This window comes from Acomys russatus, chromosome 24 (assembly GCF_903995435.1).
Source record: "Acomys russatus chromosome 24, mAcoRus1.1, whole genome shotgun sequence".
Classification (NCBI taxonomy): Eukaryota; Metazoa; Chordata; class Mammalia; order Rodentia; family Muridae; genus Acomys; species Acomys russatus.
In genome coordinates this window covers 32,940,347-32,960,263 of record NC_067160.1, presented here as the reverse complement: position 1 = coordinate 32,960,263, position 19,917 = coordinate 32,940,347, and the positions used below count along the sequence as shown (strand labels likewise).

The 19,917-nt window shown below is 41.6% G+C and overlaps 1 protein-coding gene across 3 annotated transcripts in view; it reads right to left on the bottom strand.

Annotated features, from left to right (window-relative positions):
- Window positions 1–19,917, bottom strand: part of Neb (nebulin) — a 199,123-nt gene that overhangs the window by 115,452 nt on the left and 63,754 nt on the right. For all 3 annotated transcript variants that reach the window (XM_051167175.1, XM_051167177.1, XM_051167176.1), the window contains exons 45-58: window positions 17,276–17,380; window positions 16,245–16,352; window positions 14,488–14,799; window positions 14,099–14,305; window positions 13,206–13,310; window positions 11,922–12,029; window positions 8,006–8,317; window positions 7,611–7,814; window positions 4,285–4,389; window positions 3,043–3,150; window positions 1,784–2,095; window positions 1,249–1,452; window positions 919–1,023; window positions 726–833 (exon numbers count right to left, since the gene is read on the bottom strand). In XM_051167175.1, coding sequence (XP_051023132.1) covers window positions 726–833; window positions 919–1,023; window positions 1,249–1,452; window positions 1,784–2,095; window positions 3,043–3,150; window positions 4,285–4,389; window positions 7,611–7,814; window positions 8,006–8,317; window positions 11,922–12,029; window positions 13,206–13,310; window positions 14,099–14,305; window positions 14,488–14,799; window positions 16,245–16,352; window positions 17,276–17,380 — 2,403 coding nt within the window. The remainder of the gene's footprint in view (window positions 1–725; window positions 834–918; window positions 1,024–1,248; window positions 1,453–1,783; window positions 2,096–3,042; window positions 3,151–4,284; window positions 4,390–7,610; window positions 7,815–8,005; window positions 8,318–11,921; window positions 12,030–13,205; window positions 13,311–14,098; window positions 14,306–14,487; window positions 14,800–16,244; window positions 16,353–17,275; window positions 17,381–19,917) is intronic.

The following is a 19,917-nucleotide window of genomic DNA, read 5'->3' as shown; positions in this document are numbered from 1 at the left end:
GAACATGCATTTTAATTATAGTAGGCTTGTCATTACATAGTTTTACATTAATATTAAACTCTGCCATGTTGACCATTTATTTTTAAAACTTTGTATATTTTGGAAACAAAATAACAATGCACTTTTGACTCAGTGACAAAAACATGAATAAAACCTTTTAGCAATGTGAGCAAAACCATCTTTTAACAAAAGAAGAATGAAAAAGGGAATGGTTGCAGGGGATGAGGAGATGACCAAAGCACATGTGTATGCTGTATTAGGAAAGCAAATAAATATCTGCAGCCAGGCACTGGAGGCTGAGACAGACAGATGGCCATGTGGATGGCTGGACTTTAAGTGACACAGCCAATTTGCTTAGATGCATTCGTTCATATGGCACGCATTAAGTTTTGAAGGACTCTCCCAAAAACCTGTGATTGTAAGAATAAGAAATATATCATGTGGAGAAGTAAAAAAAAAAAATGATCCCAACTTCAGTTAAGTATGCAGCGCTTTGGTTCAGCATGCAGTGAGCAACTGTGAAACACTCATTATTACAGCTGATGGATAGCTCGAAGCCACAAGTTCAGTATCCTTATTTTAAGCTACTTGCTGAGGTAATAAACTACTAGCAACAATTTTAACTTTGTAGCTTGATCCATTGTAAATCTAAGAGAGACAAAGGGATAATGGAGCCAAAGGTACGGTGAGAACTTCCCAGGCATACCTAACTTCTAAGTACTTACATCACTCGCAATGTCTCTGGAGGCCTTGGCTGACTTGATAGGAATGGCATCGAGCCGCATGTCATAGCCTTTCCTCTTGGCTTCCTCCAGGCCAAGCTTATATAATTTCTGCAACAGACATAGATAATTATAGGTTTGATTTATAACGCATAATATAAGGAAATATATCACATATTACAAATATATTGCTTACCTCACTGTAATTTATTTTGTTTTGTTTGGCCAGTATAACTTCAGGGGTATCTGGCATAATATGGATGGTGGTTTTATCTTTATTCCAAGCTTCTGTATAGAGGTGCTAAGAACAACAAGAAGACAGGTCAGTAGTGAACACGTGGAAGCCAGGATCTGTGAGTCCACTCTGTGCTGTGTTCAACTTTCAATGTCTCAGTAAGAAGCAGCTTCCTTTAGAGATGCCGTAATGTTATAGAGAACTGAATCTGATTCTTCCTTCTACAGCAGCAGTGCCACCCACCCCTGCCAGAAACACGTAACACCTCCCTCGTGCAGAGAAAGGACTTACATGGTTCATGGTGATAGCGTTATTTTTTGCCAAAACCATTGGTATGGAGTCCATGAGGCTGGAAAACTTCAATTTATCGGGGTGCTGACGGTAAATGTGGTCACTCAGGATCTGAGTGGCTCGCTTGTTTTTCTCATCCTCAAGGGAACCAGAAGTCACCCAACCAATGCCTTTCATCCACTGAAGATCAGCCTTGTACAAATTCTGAAATTTCAAGTGACAGGTCACAAATGTGAGCATGTAATTCACAAAGAGATAGGAGTTTATGTTTGTAATATTTAACATTTGACTTCCTGGAGATTTAATGAAATACTTAGATTAGAAGCATGTTTTGTCAAGTGAGAGAAATGTATATAGAATGACTCAGTTCTTCATTGCCTAGACTGGCTATCCAGAATATTCCACTGTAGACTATTTTTTTGCAGAATAATGTCGTTTAGATTGCTAGGCAGAGTTTGGGCATTAGTGTATAAACTCAGTCTTTTAGGAATGGAGACAGAATGTATCATTAAAGAAAGGAAAACCTTAGACTCACATCGCTCTGGAGGTCATAGGCCTGCCGGGCATGGATGACGTCATTCTGGTCAGGCAGGCATGTCCACTGGTGTAGGTAGTTCCTGTAGTCTGCGTCACTGACCAAGGTCTGGCACTTCTTGGCCAGCACCACCCCAAGCATGTCCACTGGGCTGCTGTACTTGGTCTTCCACTTCTCAAAGTCCTTCTTGTACTCCCTGTCACTCTGGATCTTGGCCACATGCATGGACCACATCATCTTGGGGTCATCCTTGATGTTCCGGGCTCCGATGTGATGGCCAAGCTGCTTTCGGAAGCCTTCTTTGTATTTGTACTAAAGGAACAAAAGTAAATATCATTTCTTTAAAGAATTAACTTTTGTTGTCACCTGTGGCTATTTTTAAAACCTATTAACTCTAAATATCTTGCTAAGCCTGTAGAGCTACAGACTTCTGTTTTTTGATACGAAAGAGTAAAGGCTAAATTTAACCACAAATCATATACACTTAAAATATTTTATTAATTTATTCATATTACATTTAAATTGTTATCCAATCCCTTTGATCCTCCCATTCCTTCCTCCCTTCCACTTTCCCGCTACTCCCCTCCCCTATGTCTGTGACTGAGGGGGATCTCCCCCTGGATATGCTCATAGGGCATCAAGTCTCTTCTTGGTAGCCTGCTATCCTTCCTCTGAGTGCCACTAGGCCTCCCCATCAAGGGGACGTGGTCAAAAATGGGGCACTAGAGTTTGCATGAAAGTCAGTCCCCACTCTCCACTCAATTGTGGAGAATATCCTGCCCCTTGGCTAGATTTGGGTAGTGGTTCGAAGTTTACTGTCTGTATTGTCTTTGGCTGGTATTGTAGTTTAAGCAGGACCCCTGAGCCCAGATCTTCCCATCATAATGTTCTTCTTGTAGGTTTCTAGGACCCTCTGGATCCTTCTATTTCCGCATTCTCCCATGCTTCTCTCACCTAAAGTCCCAATAGGATGTCCTCCCCTCTGACCCTGAAGACTTTCATGGGACATGCCCCTTGGGCTAGTGTTTCGATATAAGTGAGTACATACCACTTAACTCTTTTTGCTTCTGGGTGAACTCAGTCATTATGATACTGAACGAATCATATACATAGTAAACTGACCCTGGGTCTTATCCTTATCCTGCACTGCATGTCTAGGACCATCACTGTTTTAATTTGTGATCCCGTAGATTATTTTTTGCTCAATTTAAAATTACACTCATTACAATCAAATCACTATTTCCAGCACGCCATCTTACTTCGCTGGCAATCTCCCGCGATGCTTTCGCTGCTTTGATCGGAATGGCGTCGACAGGGAGATCGTAACCTTTTTTCTTCAGTTCCTCATAACCCATCCTGTAGAGTTTCTGTTGAGAGAGGAAGACAGTCGCTTCGGGAAAACCATTCCCCAGAAAGAGTAGAATGAGTAAGCAGAGCAGTGAAGCCAATGCACTGCATACTTGAAGAGTCCATGAGAGCCGTCTGTGCTCTGCCCCACTCCACTGCAATTGATATTATGTCTACGAATTGCTAATGATCCTGTTGTAAATTTAAAAGTGCTCTGATTACCAAAGACACAAAATTAAATGCCAGCTCTTCCCAAGTACTTTAGAGAGTGCAGCAGAAGCCAACTGACAGAGAAATGAATGGTCATTTTGGTGGTATTTTCCAGTTAATGCTGTGTTTCATTAGAGGTTGCTGTAGAGAAGAGAAAGCCTTTCAGTTTTACTCCCTTCGTGGAGCTAGTGCATCAGGGGTCAGTGTCTACCTCATTCCACAGGGCCACTGAAAGGCAGACTGAGCTCTGGAAGTAAGATGGTCCTGTGTAATTAAAAGAAGACTTCACCGAATTTTAAAACTGTAGTGTCTATAATTTGCTCATTCAGGTTGTGACATAACTGAATAATTCAGAATATATTCAAATGTATTTTTCACCTAGAATCCCATTGCCTATTGATTGATGTTAGACTTTTGTTCATATTTTAGTATTTGTAATATTACCCTCATGTATTCTTTAACATTAAAAATCACTCTATTGGGGTTCAGAATTTCTGCTTTATATATTTAATTTTTATATCCATACATTTGAAGGATTAACATTTGACAGCAAAGGAAAAATCTCCTCCAATAGATTGCTTATTTATTTGTTCAAAATTTCACTTAGAATCTACTTATAGAGCACAAAATATTGTAAACAATTCGGATCCAGTAAGACTTGTTTCTTCCCACAGAGGAAAGAGTGAGAGTGATATAAATATTTAATTATGATAATTAATGTAATAAAGAAATGCAAAAATAGAGTAACCTGTGCTCTAATGTTGCTTGAGCTAGGGAGCACCAACACTGGGTGTGCAAAAATCCCTACCAAATAGGAATCGGAGTAGTTCATAGTCTGCTAATTAAAATGACTTGGGAATTCAAAAGAACTTTCAGACAACTTCACTGACTTAGAAGTGATTAGCAGAACTTTCTGAAAAGGCACACTGCATTTGGAAACTCACGTCACTTGTATTGATTAGGTTGGCCTTAGCCAGAATGATGTCAGGAGTGTCCGGCATAATGTGGATCTGAGTCTTGTCCTTGTCCCAAGCTTCTCTGTAAAGTCTCTAAAACGAGAAATAACAATTTTATCAGTGGTATCATCAGGTTCAAACATAACTGTTGGCTTCAGATGGGATTTATTAAGTTCACATGCATTGACCATTATAATTGCTAACAAGATGACAATACAAGCAGAGAATAGACAGACTTTTCTTATGTGAATAGAGATTATGGACGACCTTTTGGTAGTTACAGATACTACTGTCTATAGAAATCAATAATGAAATAAAAGCTTTATTGTTTCTATCAAACAGAATAGTATTTTCCAATTTTTAGGCCATCAAAATCTCCCTTAGTGCTTAATTTGCCTTATCTAAAGATGATCTTTTCAAATTATGCCTAGGAACCAGAGAGTCTTAGTTTTCATTTGGTTTACTATTTAAATTATTTTGGAGGACAAGTAAACTGATGGAGAATTTGGGATTTCCAAAAAGAAGTTTAGAAAATTTAAAAAAAATCTCTTGAACGTGCTAAATCCATCTTCAAATCTCTCTTCAACAGAAGACCATAGGAACCCAAATTTAAAAAATCTCAGCAATTTACTAAAAGTGAAAGTTTGAAAAATAGGATATTTATATAGTATCAAGCTTTATTAACAACAAATTTGTCAATTACAAGTTTTGAGCCCTGCTCCTGGTGCATTTGATGATAATTTGTGAAATGAGGTAGTGCAATGCATGCCTTTGATTCCAGCACCTGAGAGGCAGAGGCAGGCATCTCCATGAGTTCAAGGTCACCCAGGGATACTTACTGAGACTCTGTCTTTAAATTTTTTCAAAGGATAAAATGATTAACTCAACAATAGAAGAATCTGGCAATATCACTTTAAGCAACTGATAAAAGTTCAAACAATCAGCAACAGGACAATTTGATGTCCTGGGCCATCTCTTCAGAGGCCCAAGAAGGGCACGGTATGTGTCTTCCTCTTGAAGCTGGGTGTTGTGACACATGCCTTTAATCCCAGCACTTGGGAGACAGAGGCAGGTAGATCTCTGTGAGTTCAAGTCCACTGGTCTACAAAGTGAGTCTAGGACAGTTAGGGTTGTTACACAGACAAACCCTGTCTCAAACCCCACCCTAGCCCCCGCTCCACCCCCAAAAAGAAAATACATGATGTAAATCATCCCGAGGACACTCTGAAAATACAAGGTGACAGAGAGACAGCAGGAAAATAGTCCAGAGTCAAATGCAATGGTGACCTCAGATTTCATAGACAGCTAGGGGGAATACTTTCCTTTTAGTACAAAGGGTATTTGTAGTAAAACAGAGTACCTTTTTATTTTCTAACATTGTGTGTGTGTGTGTGTGTGTGTGTGTGTGTGTGTGTGTGTGTGTGTGTGTGTGTGTGTGTGTGTAGGGTCCAGGTACTGTGGCTTGCACATGGGAGGCAAAAGGACAACATACAGGAGTGGTTTCTCATTCACCACGTGGGCTCCAAGGCTCATTGAACCATCTCGCCAGCCATCTCTCCAGTATAAACATTTTCAACAATTCATTAATTCCTTAGATTTGCCAAGTTCCCTTTAAGATATATGGTCTGGGGCATTCAAAGGGCTGCTACTTTTGTAATGTATGAATACGCTTCCTATCATGCAGAAGGTACAGAGAAGTTAATTAGGCCTTCAGGACTAAGCTGAAGAAAGGCTCATTGGTATTAATATATGTAAACTCAAGTTCTTTAACAATCTTTCTGGTAAGAACGCTTATAATGTTGGTGTTACACACTGGGAGGTTCTTGGTTGTACGGAACAGTCTTAAGTCTTATGGGATTTTTAGTAGCCATGCCTGCTTCCTAGCCACTAGAGGCCAGCAGCACACCACCTCCAAGTTGGGCAAGCAAAGGGCAAAAAGCCTTCTAGGTACTGTAAAATTTCTGCCAGGGGGCAAAGCGTTCCAGAAGAGAACCACGAAACTAGATGATATCCTCGATATTAAATGCCAACTTGATCCTACAGAATGCACAATGAATGCCAATACTAGTTAGGCCAGTACATTCAAAATAAGATACTCAAGGACCCTAGCTGGTCTGGCTTGTGCCTGAGTGTGCAAAGCCCTCACAGACTTGCTCACAGTTGCTCAGCATCCCTGCAATTATGACACGAACTGGTCAGCTTTACAGTCTAGTCTTTTCCCTTATCTTCTTGGTTCAGAGCTTTTCTTTCTTTCTTTCTTTTCTTCCTTCCTTCCTTCCTTTCTTTTTTCTCAAAGAAATTTAGATTCTAAGAAAGGGACAATGTTCTAGAGAAAAACAAAACAAAACAAAACCTAAAATATGCTTGCTTGTTCGTCCACCTTTTGTAGCCAAAGTGTATCACAAAGACAAAAAGAGAAGAAATGGAGATTGAGACAGGAAGAGGCTGGCAGGATTGCAACTGCTACAGCTTTTGGAAAACAAAATGGCTGTCTGTGTTTGGTTAGGAGGAGAGGAGCCATGGCTATCAGCTGTAAAATAGAGCTTTATGTATCAGGTAAGCACTGATGTGTGCATTGACAATGTTCAAGCTTAGGCTGAGTAGCAACAGTGTCTACCTCTTGTCTGTATAAAAACATTGCACATAGCTGCTTTTGCTTACCTCATCCTATCGGTACTTGTTAAGTCCCTACTCTACGCCAAGCACTGGTGTCTGCGCTAGTGGGGAACACTAAAGGCAGAATATATACTCACTATGCCATGGAACACACATGATCTTGATCCAGCTAGACTAAATGCATCGTGATCATTTTGTCTTTAAAACAAGTATACTTTTGTGGTACTGAGAATTGAACCTCGGGCCTCATGCATGCTCGGCAACTATCATCAGAAAATAAAACCTTTTAAGGGAGGTGTGGCTCTGTGGCAAACAACAACAACCCCAAATCTGTTTCTTTGTAACATTTCCACTGTGTCAGGCTCTCAGAATTGCTCCCTTTCCTTCGCTCTGTTCCAGTTAAAAAATATGTAGGTCCTTAATATATTTAGGTTTCAAAGAAAAAAAAAAAAACCACATTCAACAATTTTTATTATATTTTGCTAAGTAAGGAAACTTGGTTGAACTAAGATTGGCAATAAACTGCATTTAATTATTTAGTGTAAAGTGGTTGACAATTCAGATAGATCAAACCAATATAAAACATTATGTTGTACTAAACGAGATGAGGTGATGTCCGTGTTCTAATCATTCGCTAAGTGAATGTTCCTAAATGACAGGTTATAACTGATTCCATCCATTTCTAAAGAAATACTCACATCGCTCCTGTTTTTGGCATTTGTTTTTGCCAGAACTATGTCCATGGCATCAGGGATGCTGGTGAACTTATTTCTGTCTGGAGGTTGACGGTATTTCTTCTCACTGATGATTTCCGAAGCTCGCTTGTTCTTTTCTGCTTCCAAAGAACCCAAGGGACTCCATCCTATGCCTCTCAGCCACTCAAGGTCAGCTTTATACATGTTCTAGCAAAAGATAAAACAAGCCATCAAAATCCCATCTTCACCTTCACCATGGCTGTTATATCACATGACAGACAAGTATGTCTAAGGTGGTCAGTGACAATTCCTCTTTCCAATCTCTGATTTTCTCCCCCATACAAATAGCTATTAACATGTGGAATCATTTTAACCTACCTAGTTTGAGAGACACTGACCTCGCTTTGCAACTCGTAGACTTTTTTAGCTTGGATGACGTCATTCTGATCCGGCAGGCACGTCCACTGGTGTAAATAGTTCCTGTAATCCGCATCACTGACCAAGGCCTGGCACTTTTTGGCCAACACCACGCCCAGCATGTCCACAGGGCTGGTGTATTTGGTTTTCCACTTCTCAAAGTCTTTCTTGTACTCTCTGTCACTCTGCATTTTGGCTACATTCATTGATAGCACAAGCTTTGGGTCATCTTGTACACTCTGGAATCCAATATGGTGTCCCAGTTGTTTCCGGTAGCCTTGTTTATATTTAAACTGAAATCAGGAAACACAGTCTTTTTTTTAATAACATAAACAAAAGCTAAGTTAAACTCAACTTGCATTGTTGTTATACTTCCCTTCCCCCCAAAAAGCCAGATGTAAAAGAATGGATTCAGAGCTAACCTAACAGGAAATGTTTTCTTCCATATGTATGCCCTGTTTAATCATATCTATCCAAGAAATATAACGTAGTGGAGAAATCTGTTCCACCTAAAGGTGTTGTTGTCTGTCTTCAGGAAAACATTTAGCAAAATGCTTGTTACATGTTTATGAGGAAAATAAGGGCTGGATGACACAGAAAGAGTGGTGAAGATGTACGATTGGGTGAGCAAGCTAAAAATGTAGACCACAGGGTTTTCATATGATTACATTACATAGCTTTGTCTAGACTGGAACTTACGTCTTATGGGCACAGATAGGACTATCTTGTTATTTTAGTTAGAAGCAAAATTCCACAAAGGCTCAACAACTTGTCAAGTAGGTAAAAAACAAAAACAAAAACAACTATGCAAATTTAAGATAACAAATGTAAAATCCAGAAAGATGTAGCTGGGGGAAAAGGCATTACTACTAAAAGACAACAGCATTGCCAACAAGTGAATGACAGCTGCTTAATGTAAAGCACTAAACGCAGACCAGAACTCAGATATAGGCTCTGCTCCCTCAGATTACACACACTTAAACAATTGTGACTGTAAGCTGACTATATCCTCATACTGGTTGATCTGCCTTCTTGACTTGCTTGGATATAGACTCATCTACAGGCTGAAGGCACACCGCTGGGTGTGTCTGTAAGGGCTTTTCCAGAAGGAAAAAGATCCACTCTGCACATGGATTGCAATCCCATGAACCAGGGGCTTGGCCTGAAGGAAAAGGGAAAAGGCGAAAGCCGCATGAGTGTCAGCTTTCCGATCTTCAGATTTCTGGCTTAGAGTGATGTATACTGAGGTGCTCTCCATGCCTTCTTTGCCAGGATGGATAAAAGCCTTAGAAACTGTGAATCAAAACACTTTGTCTTTGCTTGCTTCTTTCTGTGTGGTGTTCTGGGTCATAGTGATACAAAAGCTACCCAGCACAGCCTGACAAAATAGCTTATAAAAAAAAAAAAAAAAAAAAAAAAAAAGCAGAGCCATTAACTCTGTATGGAGCACAGATAAACACATACCAGGAGCTCATTTAAGCTGGCCTGAGCTCCTGCACCAACAAAACGGTAAAATTTGACGCCCTATTTGAAGATGACAAAACAAAACAAATCACAAATAGAATGAACTGCTAATAGAAGGTTAAATGTAGCTATAAAACTAAAACCAAAGGACAATAAGGATACTGGGATGCTTGAATGAATGTCACGTAGAAGAACAGATAAGCTACTTTATGATACTCCAGAACACAGACTTAGTGCTGATTATGAAATACCACATAAAAGCAAAAAGAAGTCTGATAACAGCTGGGCCCAAGCCAACCAAGAACACAGGCACTCCGCAGATCACGGAAGTCCTCTGCTTGTGATACCCGAGGATGCAAATAGCATCCTCCCTCCATGCCACGCATGAGGAAAGGCAGGATGTCCGGCCAGAGATTTGAACTAAACCACCTTTCTATCTCCTAATTCCAATTTCCATTAGCGTAACTTACTACATTACCCACTTCAAATGTACCTCTGATTTTATGAAATGTTACAGATATTAGAACCATTTGAAGCCGAGAGGGAACACAATTTCTTTCTGTCGTGGGAAAGGTCACAAGTAGCTGATTTAACTGTGAAGTTTCAAGTGGGTTTGTAAGGAAAGCAATGAGGAACTGGTGGCCACGGGGTTGCTTGGAAATTCTGGATGCCCCTTCGGTTTTTATAGTATCATTAGCACATGACACTAAATGAAAATGTGTCTGCTTTATCATGTAGGCTCATCATTTTTTCAGTTCAACTTAATGAGTCTTGATCCGAAAGCCAGAGAGTCCGAGTTAATTTCCTGGTATTTTTGGAGGGCCACAATTAAATTACATAGCGCTTCCCCCTGTGTTGTTTGAATTTCTTGTCAGATTCTGTTTTTCTGTCTCTCTTTCTCCCCTTCTACTTTGGCCTATATGTAGAAGCAAATCTTGTGGTTGGGTTTGCTTTTTGCTTTGAGATAGGGTGTCACTATGTAGCTCTGGGCTGCGCTAAGACTCATATAGACAGCCGGCCTCAAACGCAACAGACATCTGCCTGCCTCTGTCTCCTGAGTACTAGGATCAAAGGCAAGAGCCAATGCCCAGCTTGCAAATCATTGTTTATGTTGAGGTTTTTAAGATGATGTGTGTGTCCCTATGAAAGTTTGGTAATTCATTCTCTAAAATAAGGATTCTTTGACATTTTTTATAACTATAAAAAATTAAAACACACACGTGAGAGACAGAGAGACAGAGAGAAACAAAGGAGGAGAGAGACTTAATGTGCTTCTGTCACAGGGCACACAGAGGTCAGAGGATAACTTGTGGGAGTCATTTTCTTACTTCTATCAAATGGATCTCTAGGACCAAACTCAGGTGGTCAGTTTTGGCAGCAGTCACTGTCATAATAAACCAACCCCCATAAGTTAATTTTATTATATTTATTTATTTACTTGTGTGCATGTGTGGGCACATGAACGCCACGGTTCATGTGTGGAGGCCAGAAGACAACTTATGGAAGTCAGTTCTCTCCTTCCATCATGTGGGCTTCAGGGATTGAACTCGGGTCTTCAGGCTTGTCTGCAAACTCCTTTACCCACAGAGCCATGCCACCCTTCCAAGATGATTTCAGTTTCTTCTAGTTAGTTTTTGAGATTATCAAATGAAATATTTATTTATATGCAAGTGAAATATAATTTTTAAAAAATGTTGTAAATACAGGGACCATATGTAAGGTGTCACCAAAAGTTCCAACTTTTCCAGTCATATGAGGAATCCGCCCTTTGGAGCACACATGGCATTTTGTTACTAACCAGATCTTTAGACTGTAAAGAGAGCCTTTCTGAATTTTCAGTGCCTACAGCTAACTTATTATTATAATTATGTGAGTGCAAGGAAGGGCTAAATTAAAATGACTGATGGCTAAAAACTATTAACCTCAGCTTGCTAAAGTTGATTTATCATCTGGCCTGAAGTTGTCTAAAATAGACAAATAAAAAAACAGGAATATTAATTTTAGGCAAGGCATAAAACTCCCACAATGTCTACTTTCATTGTAATATCTGGAACAGCACCTTATTGTAATGGGTCTTAGAGGTTCTCTGGCTACTGGGTGACTGGAAAAGCCCCTTGGATGTTTGGGGCCTGGGGAGACGATTCTTAGTAAACAGGGTAGAAAGAGATAAAGAAACAAAAGTACAAGCCGGGCGTGGTGGCACACGTCTTTAATCCCAGCACACGGGAGGCAGAGGTAGGCGGATTGCTGTGAGTTCAAGGCCAGCCTGGTCTCCAAGGCTAGTCCAGGATAGGCAAGGCTACCCAGAGAAGCCCTGTCTCAAAAAATCAAAACACAACAAAACAAAAAAACCAGAAGTACATTTCAAAAGTAATCAACATTACATCACCAGCCCAGCTGAAAACACATTCTTCTACCCACAGCAGCACTTACGTCACTAGCGATGTCCCTTGATGTCTTGGCCAGCTGGACAGAAATCGCGTCTACAGGGAGATCGTAGCCTTTCTTCAGAGCCTCCTCCCAACCCAGTCTATAGGATTTCTGAAAAGCAAAGAGACTCTTTAGCACTCTTCTTTCTATATTAAAACCACAGACAAGCCAAAGACTGCACAGAGAGTGGATGCAGAGCCCTATGATCACCTCTCTTGCCTCTGAACACATAACACCAACCAGGTGGCTTGCTAAGCACAGACTCAGCACCAGCATAGTGTCATGAGATCTAGCACTGGTTTTGGTTCCATTTTGGGGTGATGGTGCATTTGAGGGCATCATCTACTATTTAACAACAATCTGGTCCTATCAGGTTTATAAGGTGCCTTTTGTCCTGTTGTTAACAAACAGGCTTGGAGCACTGTTTTAAATATCGACATTAAGATAATAAAAAAAAGAAAGAAAGAAAATGATATCACACAATTTCAATCATTTGTCTACATGGCAACAGTAATAAAGGCCTTTGTAAATTGCAATATATGAGCTAGCTGTTCTAGTCCAATTTGTTGGGGGGTATGTAAAAAGTCACCAAAGTGCAATGGTCATCTAGCACATTCTATATACAGGGTACTGTGCTGTACACCGTATGGAGATTCTCATTGGTTCCTCATGGCAATCCAATGTCACAGGTACTTTTATGGTCCTGACTTTAGTAGTGAAGGAATCAGACTTCAGAGTAGGTGGTTAGTCTAGTATCAAGCAATGCACAGATGCCAAAGCCACACTTACATCACACATCTGTTTGAAGTAATTTTATGTTTCAATAATTATTTATGGCAACTCTGTTTTGCATCAAGCACAATGAGCAGAGAGAGAGAGAGAGAACAGATGCAGCTCCTGCCTCCCCGGGGCAGACAGCTGAGGCCCTTGCTCCTAACAATATCTTGAAAGCTTTCTAGGAGGAAGAGCTTGGTTCACTCCTGTTGCTCCAGCATTTACAGCGGTTATTTTCTATTATGTCAGGGGCCTTTTGTTTTTGTTGTTGTTGTTGGGCTTTTTTTGTTTTGTTTTGTTTTGTTTGTTTCCTGAGACAGGGTTTCTCTGTGTAGCCCTGGCTGTCCTGGACTCACTCTGTAGACCAGGTTGGCCTCGAACTCAGAGATCTGCCTGCCTCTGCCTCCTAAGTGCTGGGATCAAAGGTGTGCACCATCACTGCCTGGCCTATTTCATCAGTTTAGAACTAAGTTTTGAGACAAAATACATCATTGATGTGCATGCCTTCTTTACCTGACTGTAAAGTGACTGGTTCTGCTTGGCTTGCAGAATGTCTGGAGTATCAGGCATCACATGAATCTTGGTTTTATCTTTATTCCAGTCAACGGTGTATAAATGCTAGGAAGCACAAGAAGAGATAGTTTAAGTCTGAATAATGGATAAGAATAAATAGGAAAGAAAATAAGCAGAATATTTGAATGCATTTAGTTTAAACTATCCTTTAAAAAAAAGACTCTCGTTATATATATACATACATTACATATACGTATACATATATATATATACATTACATATACGTATACGTATACATTGCATATACATATATTCTATCTACTACCTTGAACTTCCCATCATCCTGCCCAGCCTTCTAACTGCTAGGGTACAGGTGTGTGCTGTCACACCTGGCTTTAATGTCAGGTTTGGAAAATAATATTTTGCATCTTTTCCATCTTTAGAATAGAATGAAAGTACTTAGGTTATATGCATTTAAAAATCTAAGCAATTTCTTTTTCTTTTTTCCTCTTCTTTTTCTTTTTTTTTTTTTTTTTTTTTTGGTTTTTTGAGATAGGGTTTCTCTGTGTAGCCTTGGCTGTACCAGACTCACTTTGCAGACCAGGCTGGCCTCGAACTCACAGCGATCCACCTGCCTCTGCCTCCCGAGTGCTGGGATTAAAGGCATGTGTCACCACACCCGGCAATCTAAGCAATTTCTAACTCAGCTAGATGATAAGGAAGACACTGTAAGACACTGTAAGAGATGGACACTGAAATATCACAGGTCAGTGCTCTGTAATCATTTGCCATTTTCCTAGGCATGCAGAACCTGAGTTTAACTCCCTGAGTAAGGGGCACAGATTTTTGGCCTTTCCTTGATTGGGAGGAAGGAAGAGCACCGTTCTCTCTACCTTATTCATGGTGTGAGCGTTCTGCTTTGCCAGCACCATGTCCATGGAGTCGGTCAACTTTTTAAACTGGAAGTTGCTAGGATGCTGGCGGTACTTCTGATCGCTGGCATATTCAGTTGCTTTCTTGGCCTTCTCCACCTCCAGGGAGCCAGCTGGGCTCCAGCCGAGCCCTCTGTACCACTCCTTGTAGTCTTGCTTATATTCGTTCTATAAAGAAAGAGACAGACTTGACTTCACTTCTTCAACTAAAACACAGGCTGTGGTACCTAAGACTGCGATGCCCCGCAGTCCGCCCCCCATGAGCCCACCCCCCAGGGATGGGCCCGCCCCCCGGTATGGGCCCGCCCCCCGGGATGGGCCTGCCCACCGTCATCTGAAGACTCTCTTACATCACTCTGGATGTGATTCATATTCCGGGTCAGCTCAATGTTCATCGCATCGGGGAGGAGAATGTACTTATGAATGAGGCGCTTGTAGTTAGTGTTGGTGATGTTGGCTTGCGCGTCCTTGGCGGCCGTGACGCTCAGCATGTCGGCAGGAGTATGGTAGCTGGTCTTCGTCTTTTCATAGTTTTTCTTGTATTCTCGATCCGACTGCATCTTAGCCACATGCATGGAGTGGACTAATTTGGGATCATCCTCAAGACTGCGAAAACCAACCATTTTTCCTTTCTCCTTTTCATAATTGTGCTTGTATTTATACTGTGAAGGGAATATGAATTAATATGAAGAACAATTTCCTTAACTAAAAAGATCATTCTAGTGTCAATATTCTGAATTTCATATAGTCAGTACTTGTATACAGTTCCACTGTGGACAGAGCACATTTCTGACATTGGCCTGTGGAACCTGGCAGCAGAGTTCTTAGCCCAGTCCTTATTTTATATGCGACTACACGCTGAGTGAGTGCCTCAGGTGAATGAAAATGGAGTGCATATCATCCTGGGCCACAGTGAGTGCACATCATCCTGGGCCACAGTGATTGGTGCACACACTCTGCTGTTACGGGAAGATCACAGCAAACAAGAGAAAAAACAAGCAGCCCAATGGAATAAACCAGCCAGTCCCTTACTGCTGAAATATTAGTGCAAGGACAGAACTAATTTTAGAGCAGCTTTGTATCCTGGAGGATTTTTTTTTCTCTCCAAACTGACAAAACAAAGGAGATCTATGAGCATATACAGGGGGAAGAGGTCCCCCTAAGTCACAGTCATAGGAAAAGGGAGTAAGGGGGAAGTGGGATGGAGGGAGGAATGGGAGGATACAAGGGATGGGATAACCATTGAGATGTAATATGAATAGATTAATAAACTATATATTTTTTTTAAAGGAGAAATGTTGCTATTCCCACCTAGCTTCCATAGGGGGAGATAGTGAGCAACGCCACTGCTTCTGTTCATAGGGTTATGTGGCTGTTATGGGACAAGGGGGTGGGGGGAGGAAAGGGAAGAGACTCCAGTATTCTACAGGAAGAACCTGGAATTCTTAGCAATGGAGGGATGGCGAGGAGCTCTACGGGAAGGGAAGATGCAGGACAAGGGAGAAAGAGGACAGTACAGCTGGGAACAACGTAGCCAGCAAGGAGAGCTTTGCCCTGTGCTCCTCATCATTCTACACTATGAAACACTTCTGAGAGCAGATTTCTGGGGCCCAGATCAAGTTTCATATGAGTGTTGGCCTGGTACACCAGCTTTCTTGGGGGCGTGGGGAGCCCTAGCTCACAGGGTTCATCCATTTCTGTGGTGCCAGCCCACCCACCACAGCTGATGCCAAGCCACTGACGGTTTAACAACTAGATGGAAAGTTTTCTCGTTGTTTAAGAGCGGCCATTGGCAGCACCAGTGATCAAAACCCTTGCTGCACTGCATGAAGCATGCTGCTGGGAATTCAGGCGCCAAGAAGCAGAGAGTTCATCTAGACCTCCTGAGGTGGGAGGCTGAGGCCTGTGAAGGCACTAAATGGCGGGCGTTCTGTTGCGTCTGTGTTTTCTAGAAGCGCCAAAGAAGACACACAAGCATTGCCAAAAAGCGTTTGTGGGACACAGGAAGTCTACTGTTCTCAGGCACAGGATCGGGCATGTTTTTCATTCTCTCTGTGTTCGCGGCTGCACTGCTCTGCTTGCCTGCCGGCCACCCTTTCCCACTTACGTCACTCGCAATATCTCTTGATGCTTTGGCAGCTTTGATAGGAATCGCATCCGTTCTGAGGTCATAGCCTTTCTTTTTAGATTCTTCCAGCGACAGTTTATAGAGTTTCTGTAAAGAGAAGATGGGGCAACAGGAAAAAAATGGCTTTATTCTAGAAGGCTGACTCATTGCACACCAAGACTGTCGGGCAGATCTGTTATAGGTGGTTCAGTGGTTGGATGTTCTAAGTAACATCACTGTGTGGGGGAGAAAGGCAAAAACAACTATCTAAGCTCAGATGTGTTTTTAGTATATCACTACAAAAAGGAAATGTTCTGGTCTCCATGAGGCCGTAAATATACTGTGAGGACGTCAGAGTCCAGCGGACTCTTACTGGTTTATTTTTATCAAATAAGAGGCAAAGAATGACTACAAAGCAGCCATCTTCACATGCCAAAAGGGCATCTTAGCTTTACTTATAAAAATTGTTGTGTGAATTCCACAGCCAAATAAAATGTGCTAGCAATTCCAGATCTCTGTGGAATTCAAAGAAAGAAAGAAAACCACAGCAGCAGCAGCAAAGCTTAGAGGATTCCCAGCAAATCATAGCCAGGGAGAGAAGGAAGTGAAGTTAAGTATTAAATGCATTTTCTAACGAGAGTTCCACATTCCTTATTGTAGGACTTGTTCCACTTTGTTTAAAATATCCGTCTTCTCTTTCTACGGTTTTAACCTTCATTAGGACCATCTCTGAAGCATGGCCCCAGGCCTTTCTCTTTCTGCCTGGTCTCTTAGCTCAAGGAGCACCTGCCCCAGAATAAAATCCAGTAGTTTTTCAAAACTTTAACTGCTGTCCCAGCCTCCGCTGACAGCCCAGCTCCAAATTAGCAAAGATCGGAGGGAAGGATGCTCATTTGTCCTCAGTAAAAGACATCAGTCCATCAGCTTTTAAATGTTCATTCTCATAAGCTAAGCGACGTAGGCGAGTTGGTTTTCTATTATTGGTGTGAACAAGCTAAAAGAAAGGATGGAAACGGAGGGCTTATACTTACATCACTCATATTAATTGCATTTGCTTTTGCCAAAACAATCTCGGGGATGTCAGGCATGATATGGATTTTGGTCTTGTCGGCTTCCCATGCTTGTTTGTAGAGATTCTGGGGGGGAGGGGAAGTATAAGAAAGTGTTTAAAAATTATAAAAAGATGTCATTTTACACAAGCGCATCATCATGTGTACACAGGTGCCACTTTTTACATGTCTTTCAAAATGAAAAACATGGTGGAGAAAGTGCAAGACAAAAGGTCAAAATGCCCCCATCCCTTCGTCTTAAGCCTAGAGGTGGATTCTCCTGCCTAGACTTTTGTTTTTCAAGACAGGGTTTCTCTGTGTAGCCTTGGCTGTCCTGGACTCAACTTATAGACCAGACTGGCCTCAAATTGATAGAGATCTGCCTGCCTCTGCCTCCCTGAGTGCTGGGATTAAAGGTATGTGCCATCATACCTGGCTCCTTCTGGAATTTTCTAAGCATACCATTAAAAAAAAAATCACACAACATATGATGTTATACAGTTTGCTTTTACTACAAAATATGGGTTAGACCTCTTGGAACCTTCTGAAAATAATTTACTCTGTGTAGGAAGCTGCAGATGCATGGTACACCCAGCTTAAGCAGTTCTCCATGGATAGACACTCATCTGTAGCTTCCAGTCCGTTTCTACTGCAGAAACAATGCTGGAAACACATTTCTAGTCTAGGAAGGAGCAGCTTCTGGCAGATGGATTCTCATGGTCAGCTGCATTGGCCAAGGCCTTGCTGAACCTGCCTTATAGTCCAGTTTCTCCCTCTGAACAGTCCTCTCTCCTACAGGTACTATCCCTTAAAAAAAAAAAAAATACTGCAAGCCTCTAATTCCATATTAGCTTCTCTTCAGAAACCCTAACCTGCAAGGAACACATGTGTGTGTGTGGGGGGGGGCACACACGAAGATTTCAGTAGGACAAGGAGCATCCCCATTTTCTGTTTTCACAAATATTGATTAAAACTTCACATTAATATAAACTCCCCCACAGACATGGTGAATGGCACCGCTCTGGTGTGTTGTCTGTGGCTGGTCTCTGTCTTAGCCTAGTAGTTTTTAAAAAATTTTTTTATTATTATATTTTATTCACATTACATCCAGATTGTAATTCCCTTGCTCTTATCTTCCTGTCGCCACTCATCCTCCATTTCTGTTCTATTCCCCTCCCCTAGACTTCTGACACGTGGGGTCCTCCTCCTCCACCGTCTGTTCACAGCCAATTATGTCTCATCTGGAGAGCCTGCATCCCCTTCCTCTGTGTACCCATTGGGCCTCTCTCTCAGGGGGCAGTGATCAGATTGAGGGCTCCAGAGTTCTTGTCAGAGGCAGTCTCTCCTCCCCATGTGGAGAATTGGCTACATTTAGCCCAGTGTTATCCAGTAGAATTTTCCGTGATGATGAAAATGTTTTGCATAAACCATTGTGGTAGCCCCAAGCTGAACAAGGCCATCGAGGGCCTGAATACATGACAGTGCTAGAGGGGGCTAAGTTATTCACATTAAACTTGACTATAACACACTCCATGCAGGCAGCTTGTGATTTACAGGTGTGGTAGCGTTCTAGTGGAAAGGCAGTGGCTAGTCATTGGAATCTTTCTCATCCAGGCCAGCCACTGATTCTCTGTGCATCCTGCTGGAAAGTTACCTTGCCTCCCTGGGGCTCAATTTCCTCAACTGTACAACACCAGCATTTATTATCTTATGATCCTCAGAATATCTATCATTAGCCTAATATTTTCATCACTAATTTTAGAAGGAAAAAAATCCTAACTTTTGTTAGGATTTGGGTTTTAGAACAGGTTCATGCTGTGCATCCCAGGCTGGTTTTAGTCTCCAGAGCCTCTTACCTTAGATTCCTATGTGCTGCCAGATTGAAAATATCTCGCTTAATATTTTAAAAGATAAGTACATCTTTGTGACAGCTTAGGTTCTAAATAATAAAGAGGGACAGTGAGACTCGTGCTTTGTCTTTTGGGCAGGTCCTTTTTCAAAGGTGCACAAATCAGCCTCCAGGGGAGACACCAAGTCAATGTGTCCTGCTCGGTTAGAATTGTCATTTTTCTACAGTTGTTGAGTGTTAAGGTTCACATGACATTTTTACTTAATCAAAGGCATTTCAAGTTGTGATCCAATGATATAGCCAGGGCCAGTGCAATATTTTATCTAAACTTTAAAAAACAGATATCCATATCAACATGGTTGGTATGGTTGTCAGTCTTGACACCGTTCTTATAGATATGTAAGTTGCATAGAAAACAAACCAGTAAGGCTTTCTAAATAATTAAAACTACAAGGAAGCAATGAAGTGGGGCGATTGCTATCAGGACCGCCCAGGGAAGGACCTGATTCTAAAGCTACAGATATAGGAAGGATTTCTCTGTGATTATGTCAGGGAGTATGGCTACAGCTCCCACTTCTGACAGGGACTCTGTGGCTCAGCATCCCCACCTGACACAGGCAGGATGCACCCTCCAACTGCATAGACTCCAGGCTGTCGCTGTAGCTCAGTCAGTAGAGTGCTTGCCTAGCATGCACTGGGTTTGATCCTGTACTGCATAAACCAAACATGGGGCCACACTTCTGGCATTTAGGATCAGAAAGGCTGGAGGGTCAGA